Source organism: Astatotilapia calliptera, chromosome 18 (genome assembly GCF_900246225.1).
Source record: "Astatotilapia calliptera chromosome 18, fAstCal1.2, whole genome shotgun sequence".
Taxonomy (NCBI): domain Eukaryota; kingdom Metazoa; phylum Chordata; class Actinopteri; order Cichliformes; family Cichlidae; genus Astatotilapia; species Astatotilapia calliptera.
Genome location: NC_039319.1, coordinates 18,243,616 through 18,265,796, shown reverse-complemented (window position 1 = coordinate 18,265,796; position 22,181 = coordinate 18,243,616). Strand labels below are relative to the sequence as shown.

Below are 22,181 nucleotides of genomic sequence, written 5' to 3'. Positions count from 1 at the left end.
GCTTATGTGGGAAAAAATTGAAAGAAATAAAGGAGCAAAAGTCTGGTTTACTGCACGCAAAATACATTAAATGGACTCTTTATTAGCTAAACCTTACTGGTACTGGGTTGAACTCCCATCTGCTTTCAGAACTGTCTTCAGTTAGATTAGTAGATTCAACAAGGTGCTGGAAACATTCCTCATATGACAGCATCACACAGTTGCTGCAGATTTGAGAGCCTCATATCTTCATATCTGCTTTTGTAACGCCACCTGGTGTGGTCTTCTGCTGCTCGAAACATCCAACCTGTAGCCCATCTCCTTCAAGGTTATTTTGTGCATGCTCTTCTTGGTTGTTTGAGTTACCGAAGTCACGCTTTCTTTTGTCTTTTTCAGATCATTCCCAGTTAATCCCAGAGATGGATGTATGGGAAAATCCCAGATGATCAGTAGTTTCTGAAATACTTAGACCGGCCTGTCTGCATCAACAATCGTGTCATGTTCACAGTTGTGCAAGTCACACTAATTCCCCATCATCTTGACCTTGTCCATGTGGTATATGTGATTGTATTAATGAACAGTTGAACAACTGTACCAAACACTGTGGCAAGTCAGTGTATGCTACAGCCTCAGCTGTTATTTTCTCTCTCTGGCGCGTAGTCATCTTTCTTCTCCCTTCTTATACTTAAACACCAGCAGGTCATCTTGGCCTTGTCTACATGGCTAAATGCATAGATAATTAACTTGTCCCATGGTTCCTAAATTTAATTTCATTAATAGACCCTCTTAATCACCTGGCACTGATGAAATTTCCATGCACACATTTCGAGCTTTTCACGAACAGGATGTCTAAAATGTGGTTTCCTGCAGTGTGACCGGGTTAATCGTAAAAAATCAGTTACACACATATTTTGCAGTTTTTCTGAATGGTTCAGACACAGGTGTGAACAGCCCACACAGACTGTTTTATTATTTCATACTGCAATAAAAAAGTATGACTCCAGCAGATCATTTTCATATATTATAATACAGATGCAGAATTGAAAGTTTATTCTTTAAACAGCCTAGTATTTTACAAGAAATAGATAACTACTTGGAACTTTTGAACTTGTCCTTAAAACAGGACATAAGTGGGCACGAATCCTTGGGCTCTACTTTGCTGTCATTATCCATGAACACCCAGCCAAAAAGAGGGAGGAGGGGAGGAAGGGGGGTGGGGAACTAAAGTGTAGGGGGGAACTCAATAAATAAAAACAAAAAACAATGGATATAATCTCCAATCTTTCCCAAGCTACCCCATTCATGTATCCACACTTCAAAATATATATAGAAAACAAAACAAAACAATGAGATACAGTTTAGGCCAAATTTTAAATTTGTTAATTTTGGATGAAGCAGCTGAAGAGATGTCAGCAAATCAGCAGACTCTCCATTAGTTTGACTTCCTTGCTCACTTGGTTGGGGGTATCCCTCGACTGTTTGCTCCAGTCTGTTTCTCTTTAGGGTTAAACTTTTAGATCAAAGGTCCATTTGCACCAGAAAAATACGCTCTGCCTCAATGGCCAGTGTACTCCTGATAAAAGGGAAACAGAAAAATAAAGGGTGAAAGTCGAGGAAGCAGTTGGGGGTTTGGGTAAAGCAGCTGCTGTTCAAATTGGATACAGTCAGTGGGGGTGGGGGGGTTTGCTTGGCTGCAGTCCCTTAAAAGTCCTCCAAAGTTTCAATCTCTCCCATATTCAATCTCTCAGATGACGCATTCACAGAAAAACCTGAAAATGTAAAAAGAAACAACTCAATTAGCACATGAAACATAAAAAAAAGTAATCATTTTTCAGATGGATGTTTGTCCTAACCTAGTAGGCTGGGGTCTGCCCGGACCATCTTCTGCTTCTTTTTCTTCTTCCCTGAGGTGACTGTCTCAAAGCGCTGCTGCTGCCCACTCGTATGGTTGGACTGGTAAACTGATGAAGATCCTGTTCCACCCCAGACAGAATCCTTGGAAAGAGAGAAACTTGCACTTAAAAGACGGCTCAGCTCTCAGAGAAAAGGCTCAACGCAGTCCCACTAGATATCGCTGAACATAATGATGAAACCAGAGCTAACATTAATGCTTCGAATTCACTGTGGAGGGAAATGAAGTGTGAAATAATAGGAACTGCCACCAGTGACAGCGTTAAAACTGTCACAAACGAACTGAGGTGCTAAATAGCAGAGCCTAAAAAAAAAAAAAAAAAAAAAAATGCACCTTTTATTTATTTTTTTCCTCATGTCAAAGTTTCCACCTGAAGACATTAAACACACGAGGCTACTGATGCAACCTACTGTAATTGAAACAATAAACTTGGGTGACGGAAGGTGTAATGGTGTCATGTACAGCTCAGTTTGCCCTTTGTTACATATAATTGTTTCCATCAGCGCCACCTTCTGATCAAGGAACAAACTACTCCTGTAATTCTACCCCAACTACTTTTATCATCAGAATCAGCATACTTTATTAATCCCTAAGGAAATTATGTAGGTTACAGTTGCTCCAGTACAGTAACATTAACAAAAACACACTAGACTATTTAACAATACAATATGTTAAGATATAAGGAATAGCACAATATATACAAATCACCAAATAATAAATATCCTGGGTTGACAGATGTAGTTATAAATAAATATTAAGAATATTGAAAGCAACATTACCGACAGACAATCTGACTGCACAGCTGGGACAAGCCAGACACCTGATGATTGTTCAGTTAGCTTTAAAAAGTTCACTGAAAGCCTTGCATTTTCTAAATATAGCCAAAAGACATGTGTTCACTGAATGGATGCCCCACTTTTCTTCACTACTTAGAAAGAGGCCAGCTCAAAGGTGTGTTAAACAGACAAAGGTGTCAAAGTAACACATCTGTCACCACAACATAGTGTTGCATGAGCTTCATAAGTGTAATTTTACAGATTATAGTATGATTAAAATCCTGGATGCTCAAAAATAACATCTTAAAAGTAAAACTATGATATACTACACTCAGTCCACTTTAATCCACAAATATATATATTTTTTATATAAATATGAGCTATCAAACTTTTCAATTAATGGGAGTTTGCTTTGGAGGAGTGACTGTATGTAAGCATGATCATACAGTCAAGGCTTCACATATTTAACTGAATTCTCTGATGTTTTGGCTATTTGATAAACTAAATTGTATTTTACATTTTAATAAAAAACTCAACTTACTAAAATCAGCCCAACCCTGATGGTAGAAGAACCAAACCTGTTAATATGATCAAGCACTTTGACATAAATTCCACTTTTACAAAATTATGACACTGAGTTTTTAGTGCCATTGTAAACAACACTATTAATGCGCAATATTGATGTGACATTGGGAGGTGTTGGTGTTCTGGACTGCATTGCATTTAAAAGTGTTCCTAATATTCTGCCTCCCTCATTTGTGGTAATGTGGTGGAAAACAATGTGAGAGTGCCCACTGTGTTTACAGTTCAAAGAAACCACTACACTCAGATTATTCTTCCAATAAACAAAAATGATTTTCATTCGCGTGTCAGGTTTTATACAAACAAAAGGTGCAGTGCTGCTCTGACTACAGACAACATAGACGAAAGGTGGCCTTCATGTTTTAGTAAAAGCAACATGGATTAATCCTTCATAACATTGATGTAGTGATAAAATTCACCTTTTCGACAATCTCTTTTTCTATTATTTAAAAAGAGCAGGCTAAAAAAAGAAAGAAAAAAGAAGTGCCATGTCGGCACTTGCTATGACTTAAGATTTATAAATTAGCTGATTAAAAAAAAAAACATTGTTATAGATGGCATCTTTCTGGGGTCATCTAAAGGGTGATGCAACAGTTTTAGTTTTTGCATACAGCCAGAAAAGCCACATAGTGAAGTGAAACATCACTTTCACCTCATTACAAGTCATATAAGGAAGTGACAATTGGTGTAACAACCCTTGTTCTTGTAAGTCCTGCTCACCTGCTGCTGCTGCTGCTGCTTGAGGGCTTGCTGTTGTTTCTGTGGTGCCTGTTTCTGTTGGTTAGCGTTCTGTTTGGCACGACGTTCTAGGAACTGCTTGGCAAAGTCCTTGGCCTCGGGAGTGTCCCCCAGGTAGGCCCTGATGTAGTCGTGCACCTCGTACGGAGAGTCCACTTCTTTGAGGAAAGATGCAAACGTAGGAACTGGCAGAGAGGAGGAGGAGAATATTTGTGTTTGGCTTCCAGAAAGGGCCCATTAATAGTTCCTGGTGGGATGACTTAGTAAATCATATTTAAAGACTCACCATCCAGGTTGTTGGCCGTGTTGAGGGTGTGCAGAGTCTGCTCACACCATTGCATGAACGTGTCCTGTTGACTCTTGTTGACACCTTGAAACAACTTTAGCAGCTTCTCCTCCTCCTCCACCTTCTTATTGGCTCGCCCACTCAAAGAGTTACTTCATGTGCACAAACAAATGAAAGAGGAAGACAAAGTAAGTCACTAAGATCTGCGTGTTACTCATCATATCCCTCACGCTGCAAATCATGCTATTCATCACAGCCCGTGACTAAGAGGGTTTGTAAAGTTTTGTCACTCTAAATAAATACCTGAGGTTGGCGTTGCCTTTATTGTTCTTCTGCGCGTTGCCTTTTCGGGTCTGTTGAGGTTGCTGGACAACTTCTTTCACAGCCTCATCCCAGAAACCCATATTTGAGTTGTGGGTGTCACCCCAGATGCTGCTGGAGTCTGAGCTCCAGTTACTGCTGCTGCTGCTGCTGGTGTTAACAGACCCCCACACAGAGTTACTCAGAGAAGTCTGTGAAGAGAGCCAGACACGTCTCAGGTTAATTGGCCCATTACATTCATGAGATATCAGTACATTAGTTGGTATATAAAATGCCTAAAAATGGTAAAAGACAACTTAAAGTTTCCAAAGAAATTGACTGATGTGATAGTTTTGTCCATCTATCAGTTCAAGAACCCAAACAGATTGATTTCTTAAGAAATAAAAGTGTAAAACTTCACAACTTTAAAGTCAGAACAAGGATGAGTTGCAAATATTTGGTTACAAAGTAAGAAAACAAACAGATTATGCGAAGATCTGCTGATTCTGAAAATCTGCGGATTTGCCGATTCATCATAACTGGTGTAGTTGCTGGAATTCCTTTTAGCAGAAGTGAAACGTAAAACCAGAAGAACAACAATTACTGCCTTGTGGTTAAAGTGCCTCGAATAGGGAGGGAGGGAGGGACAAAGAAAGACATTCTAGCCAGGAATGTGTTTCTGCAGATCATAATGATGCCACAGATGATTGAACACATTAGTCAAAAGAACGAATTAAAGTTTCACCCGACTGGCTTCTGAATTCTTCAGCTGTTGCTTAAACCGACCATCAATTTTTAATCAGTTCATCTCTGGTTTCAAGTAAACATCTGTGCCAAATCTGAAGAAACATCTGAGGTATACCTCTGATCACAGCTGTTGCTCGTGCAGAGGCATAAAACAGCAGATTTGTAAAATCACTAATTTAAAAACAAAAAAACAATCAAATCACAATTTTGTGAACTCCTCCTGGGATTTAAACGAAAATTTCATTTGTCAATATTTTGGATGTTATTAATGATATTCTGCCTTAAAATGCTGACTCCACTAACGACTCATAAACAGCTCTGCTTTTCTACGAAGCTCTTATTCTGTTTCAGTCAACAATATCTTTTGTTATTGTTTGTGTCACATACAGTTCTGTTTTGAGTGCGCGTTTGTGGGGCAACAATAGGATGTTGTTGCTGCTGTTGCTGCTGCTCCTTCCGCTGTTTCATCTGCTGGGCTTCCTCCCTCTGAATCTCCAGCAAAGACTTGGTGGCAACTGGCTGTTTGGCCATGTTACCCCAACCTGACAACTTGGCATGAGGCTGCTGAGCCTGCTGCAGGGCCTGCTGTTGCTGTAGCTTAAGGATCTCTTGCTGCTGACGTCGATGCTGTGAAGTGAACACAGTATTAATATACATATAAACACATACACACATATATAGAAACAGCATCTCAATAACAAGAAACAAAGTACTGATGACAGACCATTATTGCTAAAAGTATTCACACACGTACAAACTTGAGCGATGTCCCATTCTTAATTCATATGGTTTGATATGATGTTGGCCCACCCTTTGTAGGTAAAACAGCTTCAACTCTTCTGGCAAGATATTCCACAAGTTTAGCAGTGTTTATGGGAATTTTGCACCATTTTTTTTTTCGGAAGAGCATTGGTGATGTCAGACTGGCTTGTTGGATGAGAGGGCCTGGCTTGCAAACTCTGCTCGAATTCATCCCAAAGGTGTTCTCTCTTGGGTTGAGGTCAGAATTCTGTGCAGGCCAGTGAAGTTCTTCGACGCCAAAGTTGCTTATCCATGTCTTTATGGACCTTTACTTTTTGCACTGGTGGAAGGTCTTGTCGGAACAGGAAGGGGTCATCCACAAAGTGTTCTCACAAAGTTGCAAGCATGAAGTTGCCCAAAATGTCTTGGTATGCTGAAGCATTCAAAGTTCCTTTCACTGCAACTAAGTGGCCAAGCCCAACCCTGAAAAACAACCCCACACCATAATCCCCCTCCACTAATTTTACACTTGGCACAATGTAGTCAGATAAGCATCGTTCTCATAGCAACCACCAAACCCAGACTCATCCATCAGATTGAAAGATGGAGAAGCGGGATTCATCACTCCAGAGAACACATCTCCACTGCTCTAGTCCAGTGACAGCATGCTTTACACCACTACATCTGATGCTTTGCCTTGCACTTGGTGATGCCTAGGTGCCTGATTTTATACACCTGAGGCCATAGAAATGACTGGAACATGTTAATTCAATGATTTGGATGGGTGAGTGAATACTTTTGGCAATTCAGTGTATGAAAAAATTAATATAGTGTATACAGACAGGTTACACTTTTGAAAAGCACATAACAGCAGCAGTTCACTGAAAATTAAACTGGTCCACTCTTCTTACCTCGTCCCGCGCCTGTCGTTCTCTCTCTTCCTCCAATTTCTGGATCTCAGCCAATGACAGGGCATTCTGAGTCTGGTTTATAGTGTTTGGTGACTGCTGGCCCCACTTTGATGAGGATGGAAGCTGTGGACCAGGATAAGGCATTTTGTAAACTTTAAAGTCATCTCGTACTCTGTATTTTTAATAAATAAGGGTTATGTTTATACCTTCATTTGTGCAAGCTGCTGCTGTTGCTGCTGCTGTTGTTGCAGCCTCCTGAGGGCCTCTTGTTGCTGTTGTCTCTGTCTCTGCAGCTCCTGCTGTCTTTGGGCCTCCTGGTCTCTCCTCTTTTGCTCTTCCTGTTGTTGGGCCAGGGCAGCTGCCACTGCAGCAGCTGCCACCTCTTCCTCTGCTCGCTTCTCTTCCTCACGCCTCCGCAATGCTTCCAGTTCCTCCTGCTTTCTGCGCTCCTCTTCCTGGTGAAGCAGATACAAAAACTCAATAAGCTCAGTGCTGGGTTCAAGAAGAGGAATTATTAGACACGATTTTGTACCCTTACCTGTTTGCGTAGGAACTCTTCTCGCTTCTTTCTCTCCTCCTCTTCCCTCCGCCGTTCTTCTAATCTTCGAAGAGCTTCCTCCTGTGCCATTCTTTCCTCTTCCTCCTTTTGTCTCCGATGTGCTTCTTCCTGTTCCCTTTGCCGTCTTAGTGCCTCCTCCTTAAAATTCACAATGTTGTGTCAGTTCAAGCCTCACACCAAATGAACAAATCAAAGGGTGACTCCAAAACATAAAAACCCAACTGATATCTTTTTTTTTGACTACCCAGTGGTTGTTGTCATTGGAACGCAACATGAATAAAGCCTGATTACAGCTAGTCTGTAAACAATATTACTAAGAATTTGCTAAGCAATGAATGCTTAGCAAATTCTAAGCGACACTGCTTACAAACTAGCTGGTGCCACCTTTTTTACGTTACAATGCAACTCTGACATACTGTATCTGTATAAAGCACCTGATACATCAATACTGCCCTTTGTTTTGTTTTTTGTCTCTACAAAAAAACGATCAGGAAATGGGTTCTACTTTACAGCTTCAACAGGCAGAAATCTAGAGGGAAAACGTCTTTCCCTCTATACAGTAAAAGTCAATTCCGCATTTCTAGCTTCATGGGTAAAAAGTCTGCTCAACCCACTTTAACATTGAATTTTGCTGCCCATGTGAATTTTTCACTCTTTACAGTACTGACCTAAGACTCCCTTCATTGGTTAGAATTTATTTAAAAGACAGAAATGAGAGGCCGGAGGTGCAGAAGAGTCTGCCCCCTCTTACACTGTGTGAATAAGAAAACCTCAAAGATTGTCTTGTGCCCAGTGCCACTAAGACATGTACTCATTCCATTTTTAAGTGCTTCTATGAAAGCGTTCCACCTGTTTCTGCCGTGCAAGCTCCTCTTCTTCCAAACGTTTCCGTTCCTCCTCCTGTCGAGCTCTCAGGGCATCCTCCAACCGTTTCCTTTCCTCTTCCTCCCTTTTAGCTCTCATTTCTGCCTCACGCCTCTCAAGCTCCAGCTGACACAAAAAAAAATAATGAACTTAAGGCATTGTTCACAGAAACGTGATCTCAAAATAATAGTCGGACATTTCAGACTTCTATTGCTGTATTCCAAACTTCTGAGATCTTTAGAGGTTAGTAGAGACACTGTAAAACACTCGTAGACCAAGATTTTTAATCACCTTTGCATTCTTTGCCTTCTCAAACTGTTGCATCTGCTCAATAGTTGGAGCCTGTGCCATGGAGTCTATGGGTAAATCCCATACACTGCTGCTATCCCACGCTGTTGAAAATGATTCAATTTTATACATTACACTTGCCACAAAAACACATTTCCATCACTTCAAGATACTAAAGTAAGAAACTCACTGCTCTGAGAAGCTTGTTGGAGGTTAGTTGTGCAGGAAGCCTGAGTAGACGGGTTCTGCATTTCCCACACAGAACCAGAGTCTTGTACAGACAGAGATCGGGTAACAGGAGGTAGGAGGCTCTCAGATGCTCTACAGTAATATAAAGCAAACACATTAATGGATTCAGTTTCCCTTGATGTCTCTAGAGGTAACATTTTTAAACACTGAAATACTTATGATAATAATGATGCTATCAACCTTATCTTAAGAGCCTGGTATTGCTGTTGAAGCAGGTTGATCTGCTGTTGGTGCTGCTGCTGCTGCTGAAGAGGAGCTGAGCTAAGAGCTGCAGCTTTCTGCTGGGCCAGGGCCTGAGCATACTGCTGCCTAAATGGAGGAAGATGGGTAGATAGTGATTAGGAAAAAAAGCAGTATAGTGGCTGGGGGTTTCGTAGTGTGGAATCAAAGCAAAAGCAGCATGGGTTTGAACACTTTCAACCCTTTCATGTGGAGTTTGCCTGTTCTCCCTGCTGTGTTGCAGGTTTTGTCTGGGAGCTCCTGTTTCTCTTGGCATTAAAAGCATTCCATAAACCTTTTTTTGGTAAATAAAACCACAAATAATGTGGACAGTTCACAGTTCCATCAAGCAAGGCAGTTATTGATAAATAAGATGACATTCAACAAAGTCAGATGCTGATATTTATGCATTGTGTCAAATCAATATTGGACCAGCTGCTTCTTCTTTCAGCTGCTCCCTTTAGGGGTCGCCGCAGCAGATCATCTGACCCTATCTTTAGCATCCTCTTCTGTCACACCACACCCTCTCATGTCCTTCACTGCAGCCATAAATCTTCTTGTCCTCACTAGCTAAAGTGGAACTTTTTTTTAAACCAACTCAATGTTTGATGAAGTGTTGAGTCAATAAAACTAGTATTTTTAATCGAAATAAGTTATTGTTGCACAGAAAGCAAGAATAAATAAGCAATAATGTCTCAACTTAAACGGGAACTCTACCAGTTTTACACACCACAGTCTGTCTGCAGGTCTTGGGCAGTAATACTTCATATGTAAACCAATTTGCCAATTTGTTGCTTCAAAGTGAGCTGTGTGAATTTGCTGATGTAGTGTTAAATCTGAGCCTGGCATACCTGAGGAGGTATTGATATTGGAACTGCTGTAACTGGTAAAGGTTAAGAGCAGTGAGCTCCTGGTGCCTCTTCAACCTCTCTTGATCCCCATCTCCCTTCAAAACATAAGAAAAAAGAATTACAATAAAAATCATGTTTTTAAATCAAGTTGGAGAAAAAGCAAAGCATTAAAAAGCTTCCGATCTCTCTTTCTAGCTGCCCATCTAATTCAGCATCACAGGGAGGCTTGAACTGTTGCCTCTCACTAGGTGAGAGGCGAAAAGAGTTCATGTTATATTGTGCTTTAAAAGATAATACAAGGAGGTTTCCTTGCGTTTCTATACACACCCTTCTATTTTAAAAAGGGACTACTACACCACCTACAGGATAAAAGGTAGTACTGATTCTACTTCTGATTTGAAAAACAGTCCCTCCACATTTAAGAATCAAATGGAGAACACTTTGCAGGATCCTTACCTGTAGAGGTGGAGGTGCAGAACCTGGAGTAAATGGTACCCTGCCCCAGATCTTCACGATCTCTCCCAGAGGCTGAAATACTTCATCACACCCTCTTTTGACCAAAAGGTTCATTGTGAAGTACCCAGCCTGAAACCACTCTGTCATCTCATGGTTACTGAATGGACCTAAAGGAGCACAAAAAGACAGCAGAAAACATTCAGGAGTCTGTTTTTAAGACAAAACTACAATCTAAGCTACACTCTGACCAGATGAAGTCCAGGCTTACCCTGTATCTCCCCCTGGGGGTCTTTGTAAAACCACTTGAGAGCAGCTTCATGGGTCAGGGGCAGGCCTGCAGGCTTGGGCTTCTCTGAAGTCTTTGCTGCAAGTCTGTCATCATCCACCCCACTGTCCTGTAGGTACGCTACCATCTTTTCCGCCTCCTGGAAAGGATTTTTTTTGTTTTTTTTAAAGAAAGGCATTAAAATTACTCCTAAGCCAAATCAAAACTGACACAAAAGACTGCCTTGTCTCAGATGATTAAAAAAAACCCAAAACATAACAGCTTCTTTCTGAGCAAAGAGTTGCTTTTAAAAACCTGATCATTATCCCTCTTGGGTCCAGGGAATAATTGGCCGTTTTTGATTACTTTTGATTTTACCTATATTTCGCCTTCAAAAACCTTTTATCTTGCATTGTTTGGTATCAATATTTTGACATACTATATTAGTACAATTGATCTAAATCAAGACAAAAAAATTAATTATCTGAATAGAAAAAAGTTATTTTTTACTGTACAAACCACAAATATGCTTAACGAATCATTTTCATAACTTGAAATGCAAATAGAAATGGCAAATTTCTAAAAATTATGCACAAGTTCTGCAAACGACAAAGTTATATGGTACTATTTACCTAAAAATGCAGCCAAGGTCTCAGGTGTTTTTTATATAACAAATTTCCCACGTGTGGGACTAATAAAGGTTATCTTATCTTATCTTATAACCATTTAAAACTATTTACAGAACAATCAGGTGTGCAACATCAAATAAGAAGGCACGCAAATTATTTATGCAACTCCAAAGTTTCTATCCACTATAAGACAGAATTCCACAGGCCTAAACCCTGCAGGTCTGACAACAGGAGGGGTATCAGTCCTCTCTTCCATGTGGAGACAGCATTTACACTGGAATCTGCCATTTGTGGCTTCTTTGGATCAACTGTGACATTTAGCAGTATAACTGACACACAAAACAAAACAATGACTACACAACACACTAACTATAGCCTCCAAACACTATTAACGTCACTAATGTCTCACATATGAAAACTTGCTCTGTCTCTTTCTTTCGCTCACCCGCTTTCTCTTGCCAGTGACACTCCTAAAACTTCCCTCTCTTCCTAAATAACCAAGTGCCACATGTTACCATATCTTTTTTTTTTTGATTGACTAGCATGGTACGCTTTAACACCAATAGGGAAGGGGTGATTTTTCTTTTTTCACTCACAAGCGGAGCGTGTTTGGTAGCGCTGTCCTTAGAAAACGCTGTTTTTACCGTTTCTTCCTGCCGTAAACACCACTGTTTTGTTCAGAAAAAAACTCTTCATAACTCTGGTTCTACGTGGCCCATCGACACAATTTAAAAACTGGTATATAGTTTGAAGTCCACACTTTTGACCCAAGTTGAAATGGAGACTTTGGGTTGCTGCGTCGTCTTAAATTGGTTATGTGAATTTGACGCACCGGCGCGTCCATAGACCCCAGAGGGTTAATGAAATTAGTCAAATGTCTGGTATTATAATATTCTTGATATAGTTTCTCCTTTAGCAACAAGATTATAACTGATCTCATGACTGTGGATTTCTGGTTGATGACCACAGTCCTGCTGACACACCTTCATGATAAAAGTTTACATAATTACCTGTTCAAAGTGTTTTAATCCCTCGTCTTCATCAGTGTCATGTGACACAGTGTTGGGCCTGCCAAAAGGTGACATTATATTTGAAGGAAATGGTAAAGGATTGTTCATTGGCACAGAAACCTCTATGGGCTTTTGCTGTGGTATATGGAGAGTAGGTGATGGAGCAGAAACTTCTGTATGGAAAAAAACAAAAAACAAAATGTTTGTATTTTTGGCACATGCAGAAAAAATAAGTAATATTTACAGTGAAACTGCATAAAAGTCCCACCTGTAAGGGTGGTAGAAATGTGGGTCATAGGAAGAGATTCCAGTATGCTATTAGACATGGGGACATGCACAGGGACTTTGCAGGGCTCTGGGGGGAGTTCCAGGGGTGGCTGTCGCTCAGCTGGCCTCTCAGGGTCTTCTGTCCTGCTAGGCAGGTTTGGGGACAAAGACTGAGCAGGAGAATGGGGCTCTGAGACAGTTGGAGGAACAGGTGGGGCCTCCTCTGGTACTCTAGCCAACTCTAAAGTAAAAATTACAAATCACAATATGAAATTGTCATAAATAATAATTAGGTTTTGTAATATTAAAAAATGTGTATTAAAATGTGTGCGTTGTGTCAACAGTGATTAGTTGATATTGTATCACATCCACATAATTTTCCACATTCTTTTGTCATGTTTGAATCACGCCTTTAAACAGCCATCATTTTATTTTAGAAAAATGGTTGAAGCACAAAACAGGCCAGCATCTGCAGCGCAATCCATTGTGTTTTTTAGTGTCCTTGAGACTGTGGCTGAAAGACTCCCACAATTTCTCCTTACAGACAATACTTTGACTGAAAGTATATTAATCTAAGCAACTGCTGGGATGTATATGAAATTTTTGCATTAGTACATCTCAACCAGTTTCCAGTCAACATGCTCGTCCACTAATGCTAGGCTCATACTGCAAGACCTTATAAATCACTGAAATCTGACTGATGACAAGTATTTTTCTGGAATCTTATGTTACTGGTCATACTGCAGCACTCACACTAAAATCTGGTTCTGGAAACTGCAGACAAAATGTTCGAACTATAAGAGATTTTTTTTCCCCCCTTCTGTACATTGAAGTTCATACAGTAAGAGACCGCCATCACCCTGAAGGCTGAGCTTGGCTTCGGGGAATGCCATTTCCCAAAAGTGAAACAGCCCAGTCTTTTTGTGCGCTTCATAAAAAAGACTTTCATTTCCAAAGTGCTTACAAAACTGTGAGTCTTACAGTCTATTTAGATGTACTTCTATGTAAAAACCGTGACTGACCTTTTCGGTCAGCTTCTCTTTTGGCCTCGGTTTCTGTCTCTTTGGTCTCCTTGGGTTGGCAGTCTTCGTCCTCCAGGCCCTCTTCACACACTTCCAAGGGTTTGAATTCAATCTCTGCCTCTTCCAAGATCGGCTCCTTGGAGGCTTTCTGCTATTATGAAGGGAAAAGAAAAAAAAAAAAAAAACACTTTTGAAAATTTGGCACACATATCCCTTAAAGCCATCAGCGTTTTGAAGCCAGTTCAGGATAGTCAAGTCTTTCCATTTATCAGTATAATGGTTTCTGCCTGAAATCACCTTGAGTGAGAGAAATGCCCCCGATGAGTCAAAGGTGCCCGCCTCCTCGTCTGCATCCTCCAGACACCACTCTGGCAGGCTGTCCCTCTCATCTTCAAGGCTGCCACTGCCTGACCTTGGCCTCCTGTAGCCACGCTCGTCTTCTCTTGCATCAAATGGGAAACGGCGACGCTGGTCTGGGTGTTCCCGCCACCCTGCTGACCGAGGCCCATCTGGAGAGACAAAATAAATACAAAAAAAACATTGGAAAATAATGAGAAAACCATTTTACTCATGATATACTTTAACTTCATGCAGATGTTCAGCAGTAATACATTTGCCTGTGCAAGTGAAATGCAGTTTAAAATAAAGAATCAATGGTGAAGAATCACTCATCTCACTCTTAGCACGCTTTGTTGGCTGGTACTTTATAGAAGCAGTAAATTACTGACAGCCAAGCTAACAAAACGCCCATGATACAGAAAGAGGTGGAGCTGGAGAATTCAACTGAATTCAACTTTGTGCGCTATCATGAATACCAAAAACCAACCAGCAGTTTGGCTGTGAAACAAAAAACTTTTTTCTCAAACAGGCAGTGGCAGTCACCACAAATACATTTATCTCTGATAAATGTATCGGTAACGTGGACTGTGCAGTGCCCACCTGGGCTTGGGGGGCACCACCGGTCATTGTCCCGCCGAGAACCTGCCGGGCGCCAACCCCCCTCATCATCCTCACCATTCTGATCATCACGAGAAGTACGCCAGTTCTCACTTTCTGAACGCGTGAAGTCGTGCTTCCTCGGGAGTCCTGCTCCACCGTCCTCATAATTACCTCGCACTGAAAACGATGGAGTGAAAGGTAAATAACGATTATATTGACAATGAGATCATAATTTGTGTTACCAAACTCATGCCTCATCGACATTCTTCAAAAATCTCAACTTCCTATTGGTCAAAAGTTCAACTTGCATAAACACACTTACTGTGATTGATCTGAAAATGTCCTGGAGCAGCATCTGTCACAAAAACAAAGCAACAAATAGATAAGCTAAGTTCATTCGCCCCAAAAGATCACCACATATTGATTATTTGAGGAGCAAAATGTGACACCAACCTGGGTCTTTTCGACCTGGTTTTTCAAACCTTCTATCTCCCCTATTGATAGAAAGAAAGTCATTATATAAAGTTATGACTGTTATGTCAAAAGGAAGAAAAAAAACGTCAAGCTTTGACAGAAAAAGATGAACATTTTAATACCTTTCTTCCCAGCTTTGGGAGCGATGCATCTCCCTTACTCCACGACCAAAACCTTCCACATCGTCAAAACTTCTTTGGTAAAACCCTCCATCTCCTCTGCCCCGACCTGAAAACAATCACAAACACTAATGAGATTCAGTTGCTCATAATCATATTCCACAGGCTTTCCTTTGGTTGGGATATTTAACACGGTTATAAAGGAACAAATGCCGCTAAGATACTCCAGCAACTCCTCTTGCAAATTATTTGCATTCAGCATTATATTCATCAGCAGGAGTTCTACCATGGTCCATAAACCCAAATCTGCTGAATCATGATGGTGTACTCTCCATTCACATTTTTATCCAGAGGTGTACAAGAAAGCAGCTCCTGAGATTTTTAATTGAATCTTTTCTCTCATGACTCACAGACAACACCCTTGAACAAGGACAAATCAGTTTGGCTGATGAAGTATTCTGCAATGTTTTACTGCCATAGTAAATGGCCTGTATTTGTATAGCGCTTTACTAGTCCCTACGGACCCCAAAGCGCTTTACACAACCAGTCATCCACCCATTCACACACTGGTGATGGCAAGCTACATTGTAGCCACAGCCACCCTGGGGCGCACTGACTGCTTCTAGTGAAGAACAATAACTTACTTTTAGACTTTTTTGTGTCACTGACTAACTTTCTATTTATAATTAAACTGCCTATCTATATAGCTATAGCGTGACCTCTTGATCAAACTTTAAAGTATTAGTTCAGGAAAAGTATACCTGACATGACCAATGCCAGTAAAAACAGTTCTTTTGTTTATGAATATTAATAGCTATTTCTGATTAATATTTAACCTCGCCCACACTGTGTATGTAAAACTGAACATGTCGACAGCAAAAGATCAACAGTCCAGACATCAGGGCCTTAAATTGTTTAAAAAAAAAATGTAAATAAATAATCTGAATTTCAAGACCAAACTCTGGTAGCTGGTAACATAGCAGTTTCTATAAAAGACGTTTGTTTCTTAACACGTTATATTTTAGAAAATTATTACAGATAAAAGGTTAAGTCTTTGAACTAAGTCAAAGGTCAATGTGAAATCATAGTGACATACTGTTGCCACACACTTAACATGACCTCTGTCTAACACTGCAACTTTACTGGAGTGCATTAGCATGCAAGAATCTTGAAATATTACACCGATCCTTATTGCAGCCTACAGTTTGCAAGCAAGCCATGCCATCATTATGTAAATGCCTCATCTTATTATTTACAATTTCCAAGAATGATGAGCGAAAGAAGAGGTAGACTGATTTTGTGAAAAGCCATGTAGATGGAAAGCTGAGAATTACCAGCAACACCCACCTCTCCAGTCAACGGTTTACACCAGGAAATTTTACAAATTTCCTTTGGAATAATCTGGGATTCACAGATGAACACTTTATGCTGGCAGAATGTATATCCTTTGCTCCAAGGCTGACTAACAGTAATTTATTTTACTCTGGTGTGAGAAAATACTCATTTTTTTAATAGATCTGCATCGTGACTACGCCTAAACAAACGTCCGTCTGCTTTCAGAGACAATCTTCCACCTTTAGGGCACATCAGTGCGAGGCAACATTTTGCTGAGTAAGCACATCACCTACGGGATACTAGTATTACACTATACTGTCTCAAACTCTGGACACACTGCCAGGCTGTTTTAAAGGCACTTTAACTGTATCCAGTTGTCATGACTTTCCTGAAACTGCATACACACATCAACTACACACAGATGTGTCTGTTATACTGTGGGGGCACTTGGTTCTGTTACTTCCTTTATTTTATAGAGGGAAATCAAATAAAAAGTTGTCAAGAGGGATCACTTTTATCTTGTGACAAAACATTTCTATACTGATTCACTGATTAAACGTGTGGGAGCTTCTGGACTGGCATCTAAAGGCCTTTAACTTCCCTGGACAAATTTGCAGGATTTATTTTTTGAACCAAGCTCAGTTTTTCAGCTCCAAATAAACCGATCTGACCAATCAGACCACTGTAGGGCTGCTCGATTATGGCAAAAATGATAATCACGATTATTTTCACTGAAATTGAGATCACGATTATTTGACGATATTTATTTAACCCTTTAAGACCTACTATAGAACCAAGTCCACCAGAGCTTTTTTTTTTTTTTTTTTTACATGCTGTAGTGCCATTTGTGGGAGCATTTCAAGTTGCTATACATCAATACAACTGTTATAGCCCATATTTTAATAATATGTATGCATTAAGTCCATAGTAATTACATAAATTGCAAAAAAGTGCAATAAACTACAAAAAAATTGAAAATCGCTTTTGTTTTGTTTACATATATTTCTACTTGGAGAAATTTAAGAGGTTTATCCCTCAAAACTTTAAATACAATAAAGTTGCAAAAAATAGTTTCCCACCACAGGAAATTTATTTTGAGTGTCTTCATAGTTTTATTTTGGAGATACAGCAATTTTTATATACTGCAGGAAAAACAAAAAACAATCCTATGATGCAAATTTGCAAAGAAAACAGCATGTGCATCATTTCACTGTGGGAAGTGTTACGAACAGCTGATAGGAACGGCAAAGCGTGTTTCTGGAATATTATGTTTTTGTTCCTGCAAGCGCTTTTTATGCAATTTTTGCAAAGCTATATGTGGAACGAAACTGTGACCGAGGACAAGCTGATGGCATCAGATGTAAGTACAACTCCTCCGGTTTCATATGCAAAACAAATTATTGCGCTAGCTTACAAGGTTCAGGTTCTACAGGGATTTAAAAATAGTTACGCAAAACGGAGCGTGCTGCTCTGACCGGCTTTAAAGGGTTAACAATGACTTTAAAAAAATAATATAAAATAGTGTGCAACACCACTGAAGTTTTTTTTTTTTTTAAACTCTCTTTTCAACCAACGGCAGTCACTCTCCAAATAACTTCTGCTTAGCTTTCCGAGCTTCCCTCGGGTCCTCTTAATCAGCGGTCTCCAACCTTTTTTGCGCCACGGACGGTTTATGCCCGACAATATTTTCACGGACCGGCCTTTAAGGTGTCGCGGATAAATTAGGGAGGGGCTAATAATCGGCTCAGTCATTTTTAATGATCGTTGAAAGCCCAGATCGTAATCGTGATTAAAATTCGATTAATTGAGCAGCCCTAGACCACTGCATTTGGTAACAAAGCAGTGGTAGCTCAAAACACTCTTGTTGGAAGAACACAGCCTCATTTCTCCAACAAAGAATTAAACCTGTCTGTCTAGAGATTAGATCCAACATATTACTTCTCCTTGAAATTATAAAAGGAAACACAACTTACTCATGTATTCATGAGCTTAGATACATTCTTACCTCTACCCCTTGAAGTACTTCGGCCTCTTGGTGCCCCTGCTATCAGCCCACCTCCACGCCCTGTGAGCCGAAGTACAGCTGCACTGTTTACAGACATGGAAAAATTTCTCTGCAAATACAAACAGAAGGGAGGGGAGCAAACGGAGGGGAAACCAAGTCTGAGCTCTTGTCTTTGTATCCGCTCTGTATTATAAAGCTAAATTAGTAAATACAATGCATATGCCATTAAAATAATAATATTGCAATTGGCCTCACGCCAGCTTGACATTAATGTCATTGTTCTGATCTGGTTGATACCTGTTCCTCCTCTGTAAAAGACACGAGTGCCAGAGGTGGCAGGGGCTCCTCTTGCAATATGGGCAGAAACTCCTTATCGTGTAGGTCTATAGGGATCTGGACAACACAAACGCACAGTACGAGTTTTCACAATTAAGATACATTTCATTCAATTTTCAAAGACTATTATAGCACAACAAAATATGGGGGATGAAATTCAATCTTGGCAGTCACACACTTTGTATGAAAATCCCAATGGCTACGATCTTGCGTCAACATCTAACGCTGACGTTACGGACGTACCCACCTTGTTATCCTTTACATAAAGTGCTAACATTTCTTCTCTCCCGTAGCGATATTCTGCAAGTTTATACTTTGGCAATGCAGGTGAGAGGGGTGGAGAGGCAATAGCATTGCTGCTTCCACCACCACCACCACTGCTGCCTCCTCCTCCAGACAGGGCACGCAGCCTGCAGACAGAGACAAAGCAGTAAAAACATAACGGACAGAGAAACATCAATCAAGCAACAGGTCTCAACATGAACGAGAAAACCTGCACTAGGCCCACGCAGAAAACCAGTTTCACAACCTAAAAATCACTTCATCCACACCAATTATTAAATCACGCCAGTTCAATTACCATTCTGGTCCAAAGTTAAGTGTCTGGGTTTCGGCCATTCTCCCTTGAAGTTCTGCAAATGTGGAAATGGAGGTAAAGGATTAGTGCCAAACATCTGCCATCCCCGCCCCCCAAAAAAACAACAGCAAAAAAGAACACATAGACAGTCATGCAGCCTAATACTGCTTATAAGTGTTACTGCATCCATTCAAAATTGGATGTGTGCATGTCTTGACTTGGAAATATAAATGGGTATTCCAAAATTGCATGTGGCATAAACAGACAGGGGAACTGCAGTACTGGTCTGCACCTGTATATACAGTTTTTACTTTAATTGCTGAAAATCTTGAAAACTAAAACTCAGGCATGTCAAACACATTAGGGGTTTGTCCCTGGCTTTAATGCATTTCAACTCCTCAGGCTATGTAGCCCATCCCACAAGCACACAACCAGTGTACAATTTCAATGTGCTAAAGCTATTTTAGGACATCTCTCAGCCCGCAAGGAGGCTGTGGCAGACACCTGTAATTGACGACTGAGATGGACTTTCTTTCAGCAAAAACAACTCTCCCCAAAATAATCATGTTATGCCAGCATCATTAGTTGTTTGTTTATGCTAGTGTCCCTACTACCAAGACGTTCCCTTCACCCTTAACCTGGAAGCACAGATCTAAGGCACAGGCCTTCCTCAAACATCAGGCACAAAAGGCGACAGCAGACTTACAATAGCCTTGACCATATGGAAGCCTGAATAAGCCACGTGTAAGTTGGTAGTTACAGCAATAAATACAGCAACCGGAGGGGGGCTTGCGATATTTGTGGTGTCTCTTCTGTGAGTTTAGGCACACTTTAAAGCTAGACCTTTGATTGGCCGGCTTTATATAACGATACGGCGTGTTTGAAATTATTAACGCGTAATCTGTACACAGCAATATAACTTATCAGTTTTATGAAGTCAATGTACCGTTACAATTTTGTTAAGCAGCTTAAATGGTACAAAATACGAGTGAGCGTTAAACTCCTGTAAAGTTTTCGGGAAAGTCACCGAGTCCATCGTTTAACTCCTAACAAAACTACAGTAGTCAAACTCCAGCCTTGATTACGTACTAAGTGAAGTTAATGTTGCTGAATAATGTTAAAGCTGGCTTTGCAATGCTCGCTGTGATGGTCACTGAGGAAGGTTCAGCAAATCACCCTCAGCTGCCAGCACTGCGTTAGCCAACGCAGCAAACTAGCAAGTCCTGTAAACACCTAACGTGGATATTTAAAGCATTCACTGCACATTCGTGACTGTCATTATCCAGCATGTTTTGCGACTGTTAAATGCTCATAGTGGGGTTATAGACGTGCGGAAAGGTGGCGGCAGAATTGTAGTTAAAGAAGCGCTTTACTGCCTGGTGCAGAGTATTTTTTGCTATCCAGAAAGACGATGGCCAACGGTGGTTATCCCAGCGTGCTAGCTAACTAATTAGCCAGCAACGTTTAATCCCAACCTAGCTATCGTATATGTGTGACAAGTAAAGGCAGACGCGTGTACTGACACTGTTTTAGTTTATCACAAGAGAGTAGGTAAAGCTTATAATTCACATAAACTGTGTAACACTGCTCCGGAATAAGTTAATCCCCCCCTCCCATCCAATCACCAATGCTTATAGCTAGCATGCTAACGGGTTAGCCAACTAGCTCCACGCGGCCTCCCGAGCAGCCTAGATCGACGACTACCTTTCCTTGTCAAAACGGCCCGCACACGGAGGCACTGGGGCCCGGTGCTGCAAGGCCAAGTAAACATGGTGGTAGAACCAACAACCCCAAGCGCCCCAGATCCTCGCAATTTGCCCCCCTGACGTGGCGGCTACCTAACGCGAATGATTTTTTCCTCGCTAGTGTGTCAAACTTTGGCTGTCTTACCTCCGCTTGTTCTGACAGCACAAGGTTTGTATACGAGCTGTGTGGCTCTCTCTGGGCTCTCTCTCTCTCTTCGTTTTCCACAAGATGGCTGAGCGCAGGTCACATGACAGCAGATATATAAACCCGAATGCCGAGGACAGATTTGCTGACTGCTACACACAGTAGCAGCCTGTGGTAATGTTCTGGCTCATAATGTTAATTTTAAATAAAGTGAACTTTGTATTTATCCCTTAAAAACCTTGAGAAAAGGACGTGACACGGGCCTCTCCGCAATAAGCCAGTAAACTCAGTATAATGCAAACTTTGCATATGTAACACCATATACGAAACATGTATAAATGGCTCACTGTACAGCAATAATTGTATAGACTACTGCCATAAATAAATACAACTGTACTGGAATACTATAAATGCCATTAAAACAGCCCTTAACATTTTGATTTCTGTTTTCTTTATTAATTTGTAGAATGATAGGAAAATAGCGCTGTTTTTGATATGATCCCATATTAAGTAAGTACAGGCCCAGTATTACTGATATCACTACCGACACGTTAGGTCGGTTAGTTAGTCAGAAATTTCGAGTTTTTCCGAGTTCGCAGTTGGAATTTTTATCTGATTTCGAAAGTCAGAGAAGCAGATAAACCAATTTAGCAATCGAAGATGGCAGCACTGAATATAATCAAACATTTTAATGCCTATTAAATACCTGCTTGTGTTACCTTCCACAATAATTAGTTAACACAACAAAACAAACAAACTTTTCATTGTTTTGTTTTTGGAAAGGCACCACTAAAGCACAATAAGAGAGAAGGCACATCTTGCTATATACAGCTGTGTTAAAATATGTTATTATTG

At 40.5% G+C, this 22,181-nt stretch overlaps 1 protein-coding gene across 9 annotated transcripts; it reads right to left on the bottom strand.

Moving 5' to 3' along the window:
• Window positions 1-936: 936 nt before the first annotated feature.
• gigyf2 (GRB10 interacting GYF protein 2) lies at window positions 937-21,438 on the bottom strand. Of its 9 annotated transcripts, none has more exons than XM_026148941.1 (29): window positions 21,327-21,438; window positions 19,440-19,491; window positions 19,107-19,269; window positions 18,821-18,916; window positions 18,524-18,632; window positions 15,187-15,292; window positions 15,044-15,084; window positions 14,913-14,945; window positions 14,591-14,767; window positions 13,949-14,160; window positions 13,652-13,802; window positions 12,631-12,870; window positions 12,363-12,535; window positions 10,727-10,883; window positions 10,459-10,625; window positions 10,003-10,100; window positions 9,113-9,241; window positions 8,874-9,004; window positions 8,687-8,787; window positions 8,381-8,521; window positions 7,511-7,669; window positions 7,179-7,427; window positions 6,973-7,095; window positions 5,708-5,947; window positions 4,577-4,785; window positions 4,274-4,425; window positions 3,970-4,172; window positions 1,833-1,974; window positions 937-1,748 (listed from the first exon to the last, which is right to left on the bottom strand). In XM_026148941.1, exons 2-29 carry the CDS (start codon window positions 19,475-19,477, stop codon window positions 1,681-1,683), a joined length of 4,008 nt encoding a protein of 1,335 aa, XP_026004726.1. In that variant the 5' UTR covers window positions 19,478-19,491; window positions 21,327-21,438; the 3' UTR covers window positions 937-1,680. The 9 variants fall into 9 exon arrangements, with proteins under 9 accessions (XP_026004726.1, XP_026004729.1, XP_026004730.1 ...); XM_026148944.1 differs by having other exon boundaries at window positions 10,003-10,097; XM_026148945.1 differs by having other exon boundaries at window positions 13,652-13,799.
• Between the last annotated feature and the right edge of the window lie 743 nt (window positions 21,439-22,181).

What these genes read in the sequence shown, in the direction of transcription:
- gigyf2 (XM_026148941.1), bottom strand. Translation starts at nt 19,477, where the DNA reads ATGGCCGAAACCCAGACACTTAACTTTGGACCAGAATG. An exon ending in CCAACAAGCTTCTCAGAGCA is followed by an intron (nt 8,788 to 8,873) that starts GTGAGTTTCTTA and finishes CATTTTCAACAG; the next exon opens with CGTGGGATAGCAGCAGTGTA. An exon ending in CACGGCCAACAACCTGGATG is followed by an intron (nt 4,173 to 4,273) that starts GTGAGTCTTTAA and finishes CCTCTCTGCCAG; the next exon opens with TTCCTACGTTTGCATCTTTC.